The sequence below is a fragment of the Amblyomma maculatum genome, chromosome 6 (genome assembly GCF_055883805.1).
Source record: "Amblyomma maculatum isolate TAMU_Amacu chromosome 6, ASM5588380v1, whole genome shotgun sequence".
Taxonomy (NCBI): Eukaryota; Metazoa; Arthropoda; class Arachnida; order Ixodida; family Ixodidae; genus Amblyomma; species Amblyomma maculatum.
The window spans coordinates 154,109,987-154,129,321 of record NC_139349.1 but is presented as its reverse complement, the minus strand read 5'-3'; the positions used below and the strand labels follow the sequence as shown (position 1 = coordinate 154,129,321).

At 48.6% G+C, this 19,335-nt stretch overlaps 1 protein-coding gene across 1 annotated transcript in view; it reads left to right on the top strand.

The window, feature by feature from the left end:
• Amph (amphiphysin) overlaps positions 1–19,335 on the top strand; it is a 97,764-nt gene that overhangs the window by 37,323 nt on the left and 41,106 nt on the right. Inside the window, exons 2-3 of the mRNA XM_084607569.1 lie at positions 12,803–12,883; positions 18,181–18,330. Of these exons, the coding sequence (XP_084463695.1) occupies positions 12,803–12,883; positions 18,181–18,330 (231 nt within the window). The remainder of the gene's footprint in view (positions 1–12,802; positions 12,884–18,180; positions 18,331–19,335) is intronic.

Here is a 19,335-nt window from a genome sequence, read left to right as displayed (position 1 = left end):
CAAATAATACTCGGCAAACACGCTGAACGAAGCAATGCCGCCATCCCGCGAATATGCCGGCAAAAATGTTCGGGTTGGCTGCCTCCGTTTGCTAAACTTTAAGCACATTCTGCTGTAACTGCTCGCGCATGTTTTCCACCTACCTACTGGCCATAGCCATTGGCCAATACTGGGCGATTGTTATTTCGTGCTTGAACACCTGGTCGGCGATGTAGGCTGCGTTCTTCGGCGTCGACGCTAGGCGTTTGGAGACGCCGTCGTCCTACGCCGCCGTTTTCTCCTACGGAGCGCGCGCGCGCCTTTCACCGCCGCGCACAGCCGTCGTTAGCCCAGTTGCGGCAGGGCGGCCTTCCTGTTCGCGGCACGCGGAATGCTGCTGCTGCTGCGGGGTGGTCCGGTGCGGGAGTAGCCACGTGATCCGGCCATCCCTCTCTGCCCCGTTTTCGCTTTGAATGGACACGAGCAGCAGCGCGTTCGTCAATCAGCTGCTGCGCGGGCATACGTCATCCCACGCTGTATTGTGTGCTGGATGTGACGACGATGCTTTTCTGTGGCGTACGGGCATCAGCGGCCGAAGAGCGCGGGACACGTGGTTCGCAGTCGACTTGTAGGCGCTACATATGCTCATAGTGGCTTCAGGTTTCTAGGTTGCTCGTACACGTTTTTGGAATGAACTGTTTGTTCTTAACTAGTCTTACATACTTTTTTTGCTAAGTTATTATTACTATTATTTCAGGGCAGCCTTTTTAAAGCACCGTCCAGTATTATCTGTGGTTAATTAAATTAATGAACAATAACCATAGGACTTTAACCCTGGTTACATTCATAATCGAGCGATAGCTCTACGACGGTATATATTTTCTAATTCTACTGCTCGTAAACTTTTCAGCGATATATGACGATGTTGTAGCTTGAAGTTGAATTTTATTCACAATTAAGTAACTAGCGGTAATTAATACCTAAATTCATCAAATTTTGTTTAGCTCGTCATGAGCTATTCAACAATATATGACAAACTTGGTGCGTAAACTGTAATATTTATTCACAAATAACTAATTAATGGTAGTTCATACCTGTACATAGTTCAGTGGAATTATATGTAAGTTATCGAAATATAGATGAATTTGTGCTGTAGCCCAAAGTTCAGTTTTTAATCACGATGAACTAATTAAACAATCAGTTATTTCGGCTTAAGCTATCCAACGATATATGACGATGCTGTTGCGTAAAATTCTATTTTTAATCACAATTAGCCATTTAAATGCATTTAATTATGACGCGTAATTAGTAAAGCGGTCATTTAGACATGTAGTCATGCTCCAGTTCACCATAGCACACTTTGTTAAGCAGGACGTGTCACTGTGCAGGCTAGCCTGAGTGACATAGTTGACATGGAGGCTAGTCAGTGACCTTGGTTTACCATGGAGGTCCGCTGACCGCCGAAGAATTGACGCGTTTGAAATGGGGTGCTGGCGAAGACTCTTGAGAGTTCCTTGGACTGCCAGAAGATCAAATCAGTCCATATTGTCGACCATAAGCCCTGACTGCTCATTGGAGGGTCAAATTCTAAAGTTAAAGCTCAGGTACTTTGGACATCTTATGAGAAGAGAGGAGTCGCTGGAGAAAGATTTGATGTTGGGAAAGGTTGAGGGTCGCCGGAGAAGGGGTAGGCAGCGAACGCGTTGGTTAGATGGCATCCTCGAGGCACTGCAGATGAAGTTATGTGATGTTAGGAAGATAGTGAGAGACCGGAAAGCGTGGCGTGACATGGTCCATAGGGTCACGAAGAGTCGGACACGACCGAACTGAACTGAACTTCAGCAATTAGTTGCGTTTGACCTGCTGCCAACTTATGTCATGATAGTATCGCTATTTATTGGACCCACATCGCAGTGTTCCGATGCACACATTTAGTAACGAGTAATGCAGCACTGTGAACTCTGGGGTTGTACGAGGCAAATTTCTTATGGCTAGATTATACCATAGGATGCACGATGAAAGGAAGCGCAGCTTGTAGGGCTTTTAATTTCACGCTCCGTTTTCTAAGCCGCGCGTGTCGCAAAAAAGCTTTCCTAACGTTCAACTGTTAGCGGAGAGCACATGTGAAGGACGAAAATTATTGCATTCTGTCAATAAACGGATATGGGGTGGGCGAAGGCAACAACATTGCACCGGCATCCGATTTCATTACGTGCATGACAGCGGAACAGAAGTGTGACCCCATATGCCATGGATGATTCTACGATTGGAAGCTTTAGCGCCCTTCAAACACATTAACCCCCGTCGTGTATGTGCCATAAAACCCGGCAGCAGATATAGGATGTGACAAGGACGGTTCTTGCCTAGCGGCCGAGTCGTCGTCGGCCGCATCTCGCAAACTGGTTGTCTGGTGGCAGCGCGACACCATTCCCGCGTTGCGCCGTCCCTTTTTTTCGCATCGGTCCCCCGCGTGGGTCATCTGGCGAAGACCCGTTGATCAGAGCAGAGCCCGCCTGGTGCACCGTCGTCCGAGCGGAACACGGGCCGCGACCTTTCGCTGGCGCCCGACTACACCCCGAAGACGCGGACTGCGCGATTTGCTGTGTTTCCCGGAAGCGCGACGGAGCATGTCGACGGCGAAAGCGACGAGGTCGGGGACCCCCCTTCGGGGCCGCGAAGGTGGAGACGCGCTCGTCTCCTCCGCTGCGCGAACCTAGCGCACGCGCGCAGTGGGTGCCCCGAACATATCCGGGCTTCTTCCCTGACCACGCCGTTTAGATACAGTTCGGGCGTCGGCATCGCATTGACGCGTCTCCGCCTCCGCTCCGTCGAGAGGCTTGACTGTCGTGAACCATTACATTGTAGCGGTGCACGGAAGTTTCGCTGTATCGGTTCATGGGCCCCACACAACAGCGGGTCCAGTGGACGCGCGAAGCGCTGGGCCTGCACGGGGGTTTAGCTCGCGGGGCAGCAGAGGAAGCGTGCCCCAGCGAAACCTCCGCGGGCGGTTTTAATTGCGCCGGGGTCGGCCGCCGACTTGCCTCCGCCGCGCCGGGAACGGGTTTTCTCTGCCGCCAATCGGTGTCACAAGACCTGTCTGCAGCGGCCGACTTTTTAAACTGCGGGCCGACTGTGTGTGTGTTGGCCAAGGTCACGTTTCTGCAGCCCAACAATTGCTGGGTCAGCCCCATCGCAGCGCCGATTGATCAGCGCACAGTGACGTCACGGGTAACGTTTCTGCAACGCGCCATGCTTAAAGGACTCGATGTCGTCATTAGCAGCAGCTTAGTTATAGTATTCTATCGCGGACGATGTAATGAATCAGCAGTGGCCTATATTCTCCAAAGGGGGATTTAGTTCTTTTTCTGTTATATACTCCGGCCCCAGTCACCCCTCGCTGTATAATCGTATACCGAGCCGCACTCCAGCTATGAACAGTTCATTTTTCCCCTACGTGATTACTCTCTGGAATGCCCTACCTAACGACATAGTTTCATGCGACGATCGCAAATCGCAAATCATTTCGCACAAAGCTCGCTAGTCATTTCCAAGATGTATAAGCATTTCATCTGAGTTATCATCAATCATTCATTGGCTTTCAACTTTGCTTGCCGCCGCACGTGCATTTCTTGCTTTTTCTGCATGATCCCACGGATACCTGGATGCTCTTTATTTATTTTATTTTTCTTGCCTCTTACAATTTGTAGTGGTGTTAATTGTGCCTGCCTTCATCAAAATTGTATTTACCCCAACTGTAGCCCCTCCTTATGTAATGGCCTCGGGCCTTTAGGGATGAAGTAAATGAAATGAAATATAATCGTGATCTGCCGTGGAGCCATGTATAGAGAACTCCATCAGATCTCATTAAACACTGGCTGCCTTGATGCATAAACATTTGCCGGCGTATAACTGCGGCAAAAGGGGCATTTATGCGCTATATTTGATTTTAAAAGTTGTATGAGGGAGGGGGGTGGGGGGTAGAGGAGGGACATGGTGTGACAGCGTTACAAGCTCCCTTCCACTGCTCCCCTTTCGGATCTTCGCTCGCGTACGTATACATTTTTATAGGCTCATGGATGTGCGCAGAAAGTTTTCGTTTGCAGAAGGTGTAACACCGTCTCCGTCGAAGAATGACGTTATTTATTAGCAAAATAATGGTTGTGTGATTATAGAGGGTGAAGAAAATGTATCTGTGCAAAATTTCCTTTATGGGGAATAATTAATGAATTAGGTCCAAAAAAGAAAATGTGACGTCCGTCGATAAAGTGCGCAGACGTCCAAACAACCACGGACGTCGAAGTTGTGAAAAATATCTCAAAATTGTGCAAGAAACATGCAAAAACGTTGCAAAGCTTCAATTTTAGACCTCGTCATTGCGTTACGACATCGAAAACAGTCAACAGTAAAAGAGGAAAAAAGTATTAAAAGAGGGGAAAGAAAGCAAGAAGTGTAAGGAAACAGAAAAAGAACCAAGGGGAAAATGTAGAGAGGGAAAACGAGAAAAAAAAAAAGCAAATGAGGGAAAAAGCGGCAAATGAGGGCAAATGGTCGCTGGAAAGGCTTTCGCCTGCACTTAATAGAGACCGAAGTGCGTGCAATGAATTTTGGCACTCGATTAACCACTACTCTTTTAATTTCTACTTCTGTTGCCTCACAAATACTCATTAGGATACCGTCGTAAGCTACTTTAAACTCCTTCCGACATAGGCCGTATACTAACCTGCCTGTATACATCATGCCTGACTGGCCATGCAAGTTTCTTGGAAGGTTCAATTCCTCTCGCTTTCCCATCTCAAGAAGCCAAAATTGGCAGCCCCTACCGAATCGGTCATGTCACGTGACCGCGTGACGTCGCACAGCCCAAAGACCAATCAGTGCCAGTCCATGTCACCTGCCACCTCCCAGAGCCATGCCGGACCTTATTCGCTAACCTGCGAACTTAATCATTCTGTATGCGCGAAATGTGGGCGCGCAGACTTCCGCGGGGGAGCTTAGCTTGTTTACAGCCCGCCGAGCGCGCTGGCTCTCATCGGCATCTGCAAAGGTTGGCCTGCACGTGCATGAACACGGGATCACGCCATGTTCTTACTGCAAGACGACAAAGGTGGCGCTAGGCCTCTCGGGTCGTTCCTCCGGCATATTTAAAGATCCTTCTTCGTCACTGCGATATTTCGTCGGGAAATAGCGATATCATCCGACGCGCTCCACGATCTGTGTATATAACGATTGTTGGCATGGACGTGATCAAATTATTCTATACCGGTGCCGATTAGTCAGTGATCAGCCGTGCGCCCTCTACCGTAATTTGATTTATACACCATGGTTGGGACCTAGCATTCGCACGGCTGAGGGTCACCATGATTACCCCTGCTGGAAGGCGCAAAGTTGCTTTCCTCCATGACGTGGAGGAGTTATCCAAAGGCGAAGCCACACGTGTCCTTCATAAGGTCAGTTCGTGTACCTGCTTCAGAGGAATCTCCTTTTACTTCTGTACGCCAGCCCACTTTGACAGTTGGTTCCACGAGCTCGAAGATCGGATGTACCCAAGCGTCGCACTCCGGCACGCCGCTGTTATATTCCGGTGTCTATAGCGTGCATTTCGAAAGACGCCACTGAAACGCAAGTGAAAGAAATGCCTGGATGAGGTGTCCAACCGTCGACAGGCGCCTGGATATCGCTGGGGAACTTACAAAAGAAAGACAACGCTTTGAGGTTTTGTGTCGATTACCGGGAACTGAACAAGCTGACCTTTTTAAAAGTGATGTTTGCCCGCTCCTCAGTATTAACGACGCGATCGATCGACTCGGCGCTTATACCGTTCTTATCCTGTTTATATCTTGAAATAAACAAATACTGCAAGATAGAAGTGGACGAGAAAGACGAAGAAAAGGCGGCTTTCATGGCGTCCGATGATGTGTGCGAGTTTGTTTCTGTTTGGGCTGTGCTCCGCGCCGACCATTTTTCAACGCATGGTGGACATCGCTAGATCTGGCCTGAAGTGGCAATTATGCGTATACCATACCTGCACGTAGTTGTCATTTTTTGTCGATTGCGCATTGTTTCAAGCTCTCAAGTGTGCGAAACTTACCATCAAGTGTGAGAAATGTAATTTTGGCTTCGAGGAACTTCGCTTCTTCGGACATTTCAGCGCGCAAGACATTCTCGCAGACCCTGAGACCGCTGCTGTCTCCAGTTTTCCACGGCCGACATACGAGAGGCCCTTCGACGTTTTTTGGGCTTCTGTTCATATATATAGTAACGGCGCTTTGTCCAATATTTCTCCAGAATAACCGAGCTGTGAACAGCTCTGAATAGAGATGACACAGACTTTTTGTAGACGTGCACCAAGGCGAAACTTTCAGTGAGCTCTATAACGCCACTTCTAAAGTCTCCTGACGCTGGCCCATATCAGAGAAAATGCGGAAACTGACACACACACACACACACTGACGGCAGCAACATCGACCTTGGGGTTGATACAGTGGCAGGACGGCACAAAACTAGTTATCGTGTACGCGACCCAAACATTTTTGCAACCGTAAAGAAACTGACGACAGAGAAAGAATGCCTTGGCGTAATCTGGGCCATCAGTAAGTACCGGTCATGTCTCTACGGAAGACCCGTTCGCGTTGTCAGCGTCCACCACTCGTTATGCATGCATGGCTGGCAAGCCTTGAAGGCCCTTCCGGCCGATTGGCAAGATCACAGATTATGCATCCGGTCGTTTGCAAGTGGGACCAGCAGCCCATACGCGGCTTCGCAAGAAATCATTGAGCATTACCCTTTTCTTTGTACGGTTAGCGCTCCCGTATGCCACAGCTTCAAAGGGCAGACCGTGAGCTCACTCTCCGAATACACCTGGAAGACTGTAATGCTTGTTTTCCGCGTGTTTACTTTTTTTCTAATGGGCTGCTCATTATGCCAAGTTTGAACTTGTTATCCCATCCGCATTACAACTGTAAATCTTGACTGCTTGTCACTATAGAGCCCTCAGCCGGTCACATTGGACTCAGTCGTACGCTCTCGGATTAGTGAATCACTGCGGACCTACGTTAAAACGGGCCGCGACAACTAATGCCGGAAGTCTGTTCCATTGAAACCAACCGGCTTTCTTTAACTCACAGCGCATCCACAGATTTTCTTTTCTTTTCTTTTTTTTTTTTCATGTAGTGAGCATCTTTCTGGCCCTTTTCCAAAGTCGCCCACTGGGAAACGCTGGATTGTGGTCGCTATACTGAACACGATACGTTGAGGCCACGTCGTTTGCAAACGGAACTGCAGTAGCAAAAATATATTCAACATCCTCCTGCGGCTACGTCGTGGCGTATCTGCGGTTATCTTTACTGACAGTGGAGCTGATTTAAGGCGATCCCGCTTCACAGCGTTGTGCTGAATCTGACGCTCGCCCCATAAACATACGACGGTGCACCGTCTCGGCTTGTTCGGTTGGTTTGTGGGGTTGAACGTCCCAAAGAGTGGAGGACTCCAGAAATTTTGACCACCTGGGGTTCTTTAACGTGTACTGACATCGCACAGCACACAGGCGCCTTGCTTTTCGCCTCCATCAAAAAGCGGCCGCCGAGACCGGTATTCGATTCCGCGTCCTTGGGAACAGTAGTCGAGCGCCGTAGCCACGGCACCACCCCGGCGGAGCCCGGCTTGGTGTAACGCCTCAAACGGACCCTGGCTGACATGCTTTCCATGTGCGCTGATGTGGAGTACGAAACCTGGGATCAAATTATTTAACACGCAGCATTCGCTTACATCAAGTGACCGTAGAGAAGATGACGAGGCTCACTCCCTCCCGATTTGTGTTCGGTCGGGGGATTTCTGCTCGTTTGGGCGTTCGCGGGCCGTTAACCCTGACGGTGAAAGTCAGCCTGACGGCGATGTCGCCTCATTTGTTCAGCACGCAAAAACGCTGCAACTGGCAAGGAAGCGTATATACACCGTGAACGAATACCCAGCAGATTGGCGCTGGCCACTGTACAGCCTGGGACGGAGAATCACTACCAACGACCCTGGTGGCAATGTGTAGGCCAGGATACCCGTTCATCGCCGTGGGTTGTCCGAAAAGTTACTGCTCTGATACATCGGTCCTTACTGTGTTCTTCGCCGCCTCAGCGATGGGACTTACGAAGTTACACCAGCAACACTCGGCCGCTCATCGCACATACGTGCGGATGAATAAGCCACAGCATGATTGAACTTGATGCTGAATGCAGCCTATTACGCGTTGTGAGACTCGTGTTTTAACTTAACTCCCTTGAACTTGGCGTAAGCAGACAGCAGCTGGGTGATATTGCGGGATATATAGAGAGCAGGGACATGAGGATTAGGAGTCGAGGAAGCAGAAGCTAGGGGAAGCCTGTTCTTTGCGCGCTCGCTCAGCCTGCTGCAATAGTTTTCTAAGTACATTTCGCGCTTATGTGTGTCATCCGTTCTAGCATTGGTGTGCTATCCGTTCCATTATTGCAGAGCACGACCGGTGAAATTTCTGAAGGCACTGTACCCTTTTGCGGACAGAGGTGGGGGGCTTCGGCTCTTCAGCTTCCGCCGCATATATAGCCACAGAAAGCTACTCGAGGCGTCACGCTTGCGGTACCTCAAGCGCGGTCGGCGCCGTTGTGCGGTCCTTCTTCCTGCGTCGTGCGTGTATTTGTGAAAAACTTGATAGCTTGAAGCATACATATTTATCAATGATATATATTCAGTGCTTCGAATTTAAGCTGTGCCCAGTGTAGAAATAGAGATCTATAGATAGAAGTATTGCATGGAAACTTCCCTCACGGCTCGAGGAATGCAAGAAACAATAACCTTCGCGCAGTAAATGAAGGAGCAAAAAAAAAAATTATTATAAGCGCACCCTAGCCTGCCCTGCACAATTAAAGGGACGTAGTCACCGTTCTCTGTCGGGGGCAAGCAGCAAAACGAGGGGAAAGTTTCCAGCGGGATTGTGCCACGTCGTCGGCAGTGTCCTCCACTAGTGCACTGTGTTGGCAAAATCATCGTCTGGGAAAACGTGTCCTCCACTAGTGCCGGTAAAGCGGAAAAGTCGTCGTCCGATCTACCCAAGTCGTGTTTGGCTATTTGCGTTCCAGCCGTGTAGGAGGCGAGAACAGTGCGGCCATGCTGCATGCCCGAGACGGAGGCATTTCCCGTCGGTGCTAATTGCAGGCAGCGCCGCGGTGGGGCTGCGTTGATTCAGCCTCTGGAGGCCGGCGCACCGACCGGGAGTGTGCGGCTTCGTCCTCGTGGTTCTGGTCCCGAGGAGGAGCCCCGCGTCCTTGCGCGACGGCCGCGGCCGGCGGCCCCGCGGTGACGACCCGCACCTTCCCACCATCGCAGCCGCCGGCGACGGTGCCGCTCCAAAATAGCCGGCCGCTATTTCGGGCCCTTCCGCGAAAGCTGCCGCCTCCTCCCGACGCTGTCCGTTGCCCCGAGGACAGAACAACGGCGAGATCATCCGGTGGGACCCAGTGGCCGGCTTCGAGGTTGGAAAAGGGTGCACTGGCCGGTCCCGGAATTTATTCGCGGATCCATTCACTTTCCGATGCGGGATTTGACGTCCCATTTCCACTCGAATGGCGGGGAAATTTTCGCGCCCAACTTATTCGGCGATAAAATCGGCCGGAAAATCTGAGCTGTAGAACTGATTTCCGACGAGGGGAGAAACTGAATGCCCAGGTTCCCTCGGTGTCTCCCTAAAGGGAAATGGAATTGTCACTATTTATTCGTATAGCAGATGCATGCACATCTAGAGTGTAAATTAGTAAGCAAATTTCAGAGTTATCCTACATATACTTTAAACTAGTTGTTATAGTTGTTGAGTAATTACAATTTACATCGTTGTGACGTCCCTGAGGGGCTAAATAAATTGCAGCTCCATAATTGTTTTGCCAGCATATTCACAATGTCCTGCTCTGCGCTGAAAAGAAAGAAAGCACATTTCGCCGGTGGAATACGAACCGACCACTTCCATACTTCACGTCCGATGCTCTGTCTCTGGGCCACCCCGCCGGGGTGGCGCAGTGGTTACGGCGCTCGACTACTGTCCCAAGGATACGGGATCGAATCCCGGCCTCGACAGCCGCTTTTCGATGGAGGTGAAAAGCAAGACGCCGGTGTGCTGTGCGATGTCGGTGCACGTTAAAGAATCCCAGGTGGTCGAAATTTCCGGAGTCCTCCACTACGGCGTCTCTCATAGCCTGAGTCGCTTTGGGACGTTACACCCCACGAAACCAATCTGTCTCTGAGCTGCGTGGACGGCTTTCAGTCTTATGTCGGTTTGCGGAGTTTAACATCCCAGAGCGATTCCGGCTATCGCAAACTCCGTTGTGGAGGGCTCCGGAGATTTCGACCACCTGGGATTCTTTAACGTGCACTAACATCACACAGCACAGCAACCGCCGCGGCTGGGATTCGATCCCGCATCCTTGGGCACAGTGGTCGAGCGCCCTAACCACTACACCACCGCGGCCGTGCTGTTTAATCTTCTATTTTGTTGCATATTTGTTACGTGTAATCGTACCCACCGGCGTCGTGTGCTTTTTCTTCTACTTTCTAGTGAACTGTCCCCCCGATTACATTGTTGATTCACATTTATTAAATATTATTATTTTCTTGTGATTTCTCGGTGTTGGTGGCTGTTCGCTCCCTTCGCATGTATGTCATAACGAGCTTTCCCTTTGCTGACTAGCGTAACGAGGGCCTCAAATCTGGCAGCTTTGATGTCATATCAGCGTAGAAGGGCAGCAGCTGGAAGCGCGTTCGGGAATTTAGAATCAAGTACGTCACTGTGTCGCGTCGTTAACTCATGGCGTTTCTCTCCTTAGCAGGCGGTTGTATACATGTTCGGGGAGCACTGGAATGCACTGCTTCTCACAGATTCTTGTCACACGGTGTCTCTTCGTGGCCGCGTGTGCTTGCACATCGTTCTGCATCCTAATGCCGTCACCGCCCCAGCTGCTTAAGCCGATCAATGGAGCCTGATGAAAGGAAAAGCTGGAAGCGTTTTGCAGAAAGCAATCGCTTTGAGACTCAAACGTCACAACAGAAGATTCCTTGCCGACAACGTGCTATGCCCGCAACCATTTCATGCTTACATTTCTCGATTGTAGAAGAGGTAGAATTTTCTCTTTCTTTTTTTTTTCCAGTCAACGATCGCCATGATTGCTTTATTATTTCACACTGATGAGCACACACACACGCACACACACACACACACACACACACACACACACACACACACACACACACACACACACACGCACGCACGCACGCACGCACGCACGCACGCACGCACACACACACACACACACACACACACACACACACACACACACACACACACACACACACACACACACACACACACACACACACACACACACACACACACACACACACACACACACACACACACACACACACACACACACACACACACACACACACACACACACACACACACACACACACACACACAAAATTATATCTGCTTTCTCGGTGCCAGTGGCAACTGCCGTCTGGATCACCTCATTGGCGTAAAGCTTTTGCACGGCCGCTGATGCTGGTGCTTAGGTGATCGGTATCTGCTGATCAGCCTCGTCTTCGCACGTCGCCGTTCATAGTGCATCGCGTAACCCTTCTTTCACCTATACTGACCTATGTCGTTAAAGATATGGGTCTCGGTCACAAATATATTTTAAGCCGTTGTCGCGCCGAATCGCTGGCCGTAGGGGCGACTCAGACACAAGAAATGCATAACGTTTTTTTTTTTTTTTTTGTTTTTGTTTTCGTTTTTTTTTTTTGTTTTTGTTTTCGTTTTTTTTTTCTCGCGAACATGCCCTTCTGTGTAAGAAATCTAAATAAAGATGCGGGCCTGTAGCGCTTATGAATGCCAACAACTCTCGGTGATGGGGCCTATATGTGTATTGCGTCAGATGGTCGGGTGGTAACCTTGACTTCGAAGGTGCAGCTTGCATTCCGCCTAAAGGACAAGTTAAGAAATGATCGAGCGTCGCCTCGTAGCAGGAGTAAAGCCCATTTTAGGATCGGCCAGGACAGAACGGTCAGGATAACAGGTTTTCTAAGCGTATAAATGCGGCGTCTCAACCACTCTAACTATATCATTTATCCCCTGTTCGCGCGCTTCCAGTGCTGTTTTACGTTGAAGCTTCATCGCAAGCGACGTCACCACTTCGTTGCTTGTGCGGAGAGACATTCACCGTTCCGAAGGAGTATAGGCGCCCCCGACGGCATTATTACACCTTGTGCGTTGACTTCCCTATCAGCGAGTAAGATATCGACCAAACTGCGGAATATAGTGTTGGTTTCGGCAGACCATGGTTTTCAACAACTTATACCTACCCAATCGATCTCTCGTCATACGTCTGCTACGGGCTTTTCCCTGCAAAGAGTACACACGTCGCAGATACCAGCGTTTCATTATGGACAGGCTGAAGCGATTACGAGACGGATTTCTGTGGGTGCGAGGCGAATGTCGGGAGGCGTCGCCTGCTGCCGTCACTTGCACGCAACCCGGTGCGAATGACACCTGCCGCGCACACGAAGACGCCGATGTGCGAGGGTGCAAGAAGGGGCGAACTTTACTTTGCGGCACTTCGAAAGCCGTGAATGCCTGCTTTCATCTCGCCATTCCTGTGAGACGTATGACAGTCTTTGAAAGACCTTTTCTGGTTGTCACCTGTGGCACACAGATTTAAAAAAAAAAAAAAAAGTATTTTTCATATGCTTTGTTTTAGCTTTTCGCACCTTCCGTCCGAAGGTTTAATGTTGCCTCGATGGTCTTCTTTTGCAGATACTGCAAAACCTTGGCAGGGCTGACAAGACGAAGGATGAAGTTTTCGAAGTCTACATGTACAACTTCAGCAGGCAACAGGTGAGAGGCCATTCTCTGCTTTTTTCCCACAGTGGCAACTCATTGGCCGGGTCTCTGGAGAGGTGGTGACCGAAGGCCGTTCATAATCGTGAGATCGCCCCCGATAAATAATTAGATGACGGCTGTGGGCGCAAGCCTGAGCCACTGACCAGGTCAGCGTCACTTTGTTCTGCGGATGCCATCTGCTGTTACGCAACTCTATCTCTGCACGCCTGATTAGGATCACCCTTGAGCGAGACATACAAGTGAATGTAGCCAAGCTCGAAAGCAGCGCCGTCGCGCACTACGCATGTCTCCCGATGTTCTGCAGAAGCGCGTTCTCAAGTTCATCGCGATCATCCACGCCACATTCAACCTTTGTGATTTCAGATTTGTTTGTGAGACACAGACAAATCATCAGGACCTCAATTAAAGGGACTGAACACTGATCGAAACGCATACTGAGATTATGGTAGAAATAAAAAGATTTGCATGGTGTTTGTATTGTACAGATTGAGCGCTCCATTATCTAAAAAATATTTGCAATTTTAATTGCCATTGAAAATCTCATAAAGCAAATTCTAGTGCAGTCTTGCGCGAAACGCTGTTATTATCGGTATAGCCCACCAGGTGGCCTAGTCCCGAAAAAATATCGCCGATTTCGTTAAGTTCATCATGTTCTTAGGTGCTTGGCATGCTTTACTGTAATCAAGGCTCTCTGTAATGAACCCTTTAATAAAAATCAACGCTCCCTTCTGTCACCCGTTAAAAATATAACGATGCTTGACTTGTTGATGTGCACACACCGAGACACGCTTCGAGCGTGTTGTGGGTATCTGCTCCGGTCGAGATACCCTCGACTTGCGTGACAGACTCATCCGGAACTATACTGCCTAGTGACAAAAGGGGTAGCCGTTCGGTCCGAAGCTTTCGCAGGTTGTGAGCCAGATAATTGGTCGGAGTCAGAGTTAACAACGCAAACTTTATACAGCGTGAGACGAATTTCACACTGATAATTCGAACACATACACAAGGTTCACAGTAAGCACCGCAGACATACAGAGCTTAAAGTAAAAGACGATCTAAGAAAGTAAGGTTGAACAGCAATATACAATATACGATAGAAGCAGAAACAAATAGGCACCAGATTGTTCACAAAGCGGAGAATGGCCGTCCGGAAGGCCGGCGCCGCTTCCTCGCAGATCCCGTGGCTCGTCGAATAGCTGATTGGCCCCGGGGAGCCGATCACTTGATGAAAGTCAACTGCAACGCGTGCCGATTGTCTAAGCGACGCAACCTTGAATTTTAGGTCGCGCCGCTTTTATTTCGAGGTGGCCGCACAATCGTTCTTTCCTTCCTGCCGAGACCCGAAATCTCTCGAAAGTGCAGAGTGCGTCATCCTCGCCGGCCGATCGTCGCCGCTTCCGAAAGATGTGGAGAGGGCGACGCTTGCTCTCCACACGTGAGCCGTAGTGCTAATGCGTAGCACTTGCCTCATGCGCGCCGTGTACGGGATGTGTGTGCGCGAGTAGCGGCAAGGAACTTAATTCGAGACACGTAATGTGCGTGCATACAGAAAGCGTCCGCAGTGGCCGTCTATAGACGCTCAGACCCCCTATCTCCAGCACAAAATGTGATTTTTATAACGAATCGAAGTGTGTTATAGAAGCTAAAACTAGGAAACGAAAACCTTGCTCCGACCAAGGGATGACGACATGACATATACTGTCCAGCTACGTCACCGATACTGTCACGAAACCTATTTTATACGCATTGTTTGGTTTAACTGTCGACTATTAGCCACAGCTTAGCCTTGTCTCACATGATCGAAAGCTCGAAGGGAAGGGAGACGCTTGTCGACGCATGCACTGCTTCATTGGAAGCGCGGCATATAGGCACCGCAGAGAATGACCTACGAAGCATGCATCTTTCGGCTCGTCTTGATGTTCTTTCAGTTCGTCACCCTGCCCTCCACCGGTTCGGCGCCATGTTCTTACCGGTGGCGCGCCAACAACGGCTGGCTTTCATATATAAAAAAAAAAAAAAAAAAGATAGAAAAATAAATATCGAACATGCGATTAAGCCGGCTTCATTGCCAAAGAGCGAAAATCCCGGGCCGAGTACGCAATTTCGCCGACACTGCTTTTCAGGACAAAATGTCACTGCCTCTCCCGTAATCGACAGTAATGGAAGCATGTTCTGTTGCCGTACACGCAGCATATATTGGACAACGCGCCTCAGCGTCTCTCGCTGCGTTTTCTTGTCGCGTGTGCATAGTTTCGGCTGGTGCACGCTGTCATCTGCGGCTTTTTTTCCTACTGCTTCATTTTGCTCAAATAACTTTCTAAAAAGAGCCATCTTTCTCTGATACAAAGTGTTCGAGAACACCGAGTAGAGCTGTTTTAGAAGAGCAAGAACCGGGAAATCGAAACTTAGTTCTGACCACCAAGGAACGACGTCAGGACTGATCGTCCGGTGACCTCCAAAATACTGTCTATACTGTCCAAAACCGGATCCCGGGCGTGGCGCAGTTGGCTAAAGCACTCGGCTGGGGCCCAAGGGGCCGAGGCTCGATTCCCGATGGAGACAGAATTTATTTATTTGAACTATCTTTCGCACGGTAAACTGGCAAATTACGTCACCGGGTGATGACGTCACAATCTCGCAGTATCCCGCGGAATGTCGCGAAGTTTTCATGGCCGCGAGTATGAATAAGAAAAATGACCAGCATGCAAGCGCCAGTCGGCGTTACAAATAGCACAGCTAGGTATGGACGGCTGGCAAATGCGTGGTCGACAACTGCCAACGGCGCGGGTTGATCAGAAACCTAAACTATGCGGATAGGCTATTTTTCGGTGCTTGGGTCAAAGGTGCACAGGCTAGAGTTAATGTTGGTTTGTTGGTTGGTTTGGGGGGTTTAACGTCCCAAAGCAACTCAGGCTATGAGAGACGCCGTAGTGGAGGACTCCGGAAATTTCGACCACCTTGGGTTTTTTAATTTGCACTGACATCGCACAGCACACGGGCGCCTTGCTTTTCGCCTCCATCGAAAAGCTGCCGCCGAAGCCGGGATTCGATCCCGCATCCTTGGAAACTGGTCGAGCGCCGTAACCACTGCGCCACCCCGGCGGGGCGGTTAGAGTTAATGTAATCTGCCGGGTTTTCTACATGAACTCTTGCCCTGTGGGTAACTCGTCAACTGGGCCCTTCTCTGGCGTCCCCTTAAATATTCTGCTAGTGCCGCGCCTCCCCTGGCGGCGAGCCCCCGAGGCAGGGAATCACGCGGCGGGCGCTGCCGGCCAGACGGCGGCGTTTTTTGCTCGGAATACATGCGGCGTATTTTTTTTTTTTTTCACGATTTTTTTTTTCTCATCGAGGAATCCGCTACGGCGCTCGCGCCGCTTCTTCGTCCCCGGAGCAAATGTCCCCGAACGGGGCTGAAGTCTTGCGCTATCAACTATGTTTCCCCGTGGCGAGCTGCAATGATGAATGGTGCATGTTAATATAAACTTATTACAGTGGTTTCACCTGTCGGCTTGGAATTGACCGCGAACATCGAACTGATGCGGGCATTCATAATAAAAAAAAAATGATGGCAGCAGTAATACAGTAACAGCGCCTCGTCTTCGCTTTGTTTTCGGGGGAAAGGCGAGCTGATCACGGGCTTTACCGGAGAAGCTTGGAGTGATGCCTTAATATGGCCATGATGCATGACTGGTTAAGCCTTGCCCTGCTTCTACCATCGTCACCCTTGTCACAATTCTACACCATCATTAGAAGAACGGTTGAACCTCGTTACCAGAAGGTCTGGAAAATAATTCTTATGATGTTTTCTGCTTTGGGATGTTCCCCGAGAGTGCCATACGCTGGTCCGCTTGTACCTTTCTCAGTGGGCAGTATTTAGACCTGCCATATATGATTGCTTAATGGGCTGCGGAGCTTAGAACCTCGCAACATACAAAGAGCCAGATGGCTCTTCACCATGCTTTTACACTATCCTTGTAAACATTTTGGGCCCCCAGAGGATGCAGGTTCCAAATGATGATTACATTTAACTCAAAGCGAAGAAAAAATGACATAGAATGTATTGTGTGTGTGTGTGTTTTTTTTTTTTTTCATGTGAGTTCTGAAAGAAATCGTTTTCAGGGCCGATTTTGGCCTTGGGGACATTTTTTCCTGGTTGCCACTTCTTCAGGGGCTGTTTCTTAGGACGTTTTTTCCGGGGACGTATCTTCCGGGGACCTTTTTTTCGGGGACATTTTTACCTACCCCCGGTCAAAACATTGGCTTTTTATTGTCCCACTAGCTGGTGCGTGGGCTTACTTCGTAATAATTACGAAGAAACAAGTTTCAGCTCGCGATGATTTTTACAGCTATCTCAAAGGTGCTATGAGCTTCCCAAAGTTTCCTCAGAAGATGCTAACCTGTTAACATACTTGTGCAGTCCTGCGGGAGCAGATACAAAAAAACTGACGCAAAAAAAACTTTTTAACTCAAGGCCAAACAAAGTGACAGACCCAAAATATAGGAGAATAGCTTCTCAGCCTAGCTCCTATAGTCAGGCTTAGCTTTCCAGGGCTTAAACGTTCTGCTGTGTCATGAACAATTCGGTGAGCGATGTTTAAATAGATGGAGGAAGAAAAGTTCCTATCAACAGCTGAATTTACCGAGTTTTATGGAGTTGTTATTAGTGTTCCCCTAAACGCGTTTCATTTGGCTTCTGTATAATTTTTCTTTGGTTGGCATTGAACTTTGGTTGGCATTGAACTTGGTTGGCATTGAACTTTGGTTGGCATTAAACTTAATTTGCCTTTCTTACATTCTCATGGATATTGACTGTTTGAACATCTTTGTCGGAAATCCACCTGGCTGGGTTCTTGTAACAAAAGTTTGAAGAAACACTAGCACCAACCAGATAATTTAATCTTAACAAACTGAGTCGCTTTGGGATGTTAAACCCCAAAACCAAACCAAACCAAACCAAACTTTTCAAAACCAATTTGGTTCCTTCATTTGAAGGTAACTGATCTGTGAGCGAGCAGCAGGCAGCAGCCTTTCTTTCCCCTTTCCCAACATGCAATGTAGTTGTAAAGGGGAAGCGAAGGCAGCTGCCTGCTGCTGCTACTGTGATGCACGTCAGTTACCCCTGCTGAAAGGACTGAGCTGGTCCTGAAATGCTGGGTCAAAATTAAATTATCTGGCTGTCATTAGTGTTTTTCAAACTTCTGCTTTTAAATTCACTGTTGTGAAAGTTGGAGGATGTGTGACCTGGACTGGACTGGGAAGGTGTCTGAGTGGAGTGGTGTCAATATGTGCAGACGGCAGCAGCCAAGCTGCAGAAGGAGTTCAAGAACTACGTGTTGTGCATCAAGAGCCTACAGCTGGCTAGCAAGGCGCTCATGGACACGCTCAGTGAAATCTACGAACAGGAGTGGGTGGGCCACGAACAGATACCCGTCAAGGCACAGGTATGGCCGCCTTCACAAACACTGCCTGCCTCGAGTGTTGCCTATGTAGCTGTACCTGTATGCATAAAAGCAGAGTTTACGTGGCAACCAGTAGTAAGAAAAGAGTCACAGATTATCACACTAGCAACCACTGATAAGCGCAAGAATGCTCTGTACTGCACTCACAGTCAGGTTCTGCACATGAATGTGCTGAAAGTATTGAATAACAAGGGGTTGTACTTACGGTTTTTATATATTTTGAAAAATTGGCTGTTCTTTTTTGTTTACCAGTCAGTTCGGAATGCAATTTGTTTTTCTTTTTTTTTTTTTTGTGGAAAAATTTCGTGAGGAAAAATGACAGAATTTTCGTCTGTGAAACATATGGCACTCCTTTGTACTCAAAAGTCCCTTATACTTGACCTTTGGTAGTCTTCTAACAAAGGCAACTTATGTGCAAGCAATCAAAACACAAATAGTCATACATATTAAGAACCGTGGTTATAATATAAAATGATGTAGTTGTAAAGAAAAGAAAGTAACAGCATGTAGTTAAGAGATAAACATAAATAGAAGTTTGATTCTAATGCGGGGCTGGCACAGGGCTTCCAATTAAGCGAGAAACATAAACGAGTAAAAGCAGCGAACACATTCTTAGGCTAATGGGACCAGGTGCTAGTTTTAATTGCCTGCACGTCTCAGTAGCTTTATCTGGTACTTGTAAATGTGCATGCATTTCTTGCTGATGCCACAATGCTGTCTCCTTTTGCCAACAAACTATGGAAATAGTATACATTTCATCAGAAGGATGTTTCAGACTAAAAAGAAAGATTTGGCAGAGGCACTTAAGACAGATTACGTGTCGATTGCAAAAGCATTATACTCCCATGGATGAAATGTTTTTGAGTTAGAGTTTGGACACATTAAAGTTATTTATGCTACTATTGTATGAAGTGCTTTTCATGTAATGAGAGAAGTAATGCTTCCACATTCAAATTAAGTGACTGTGGACTAAGTTCAGAAGGAGCC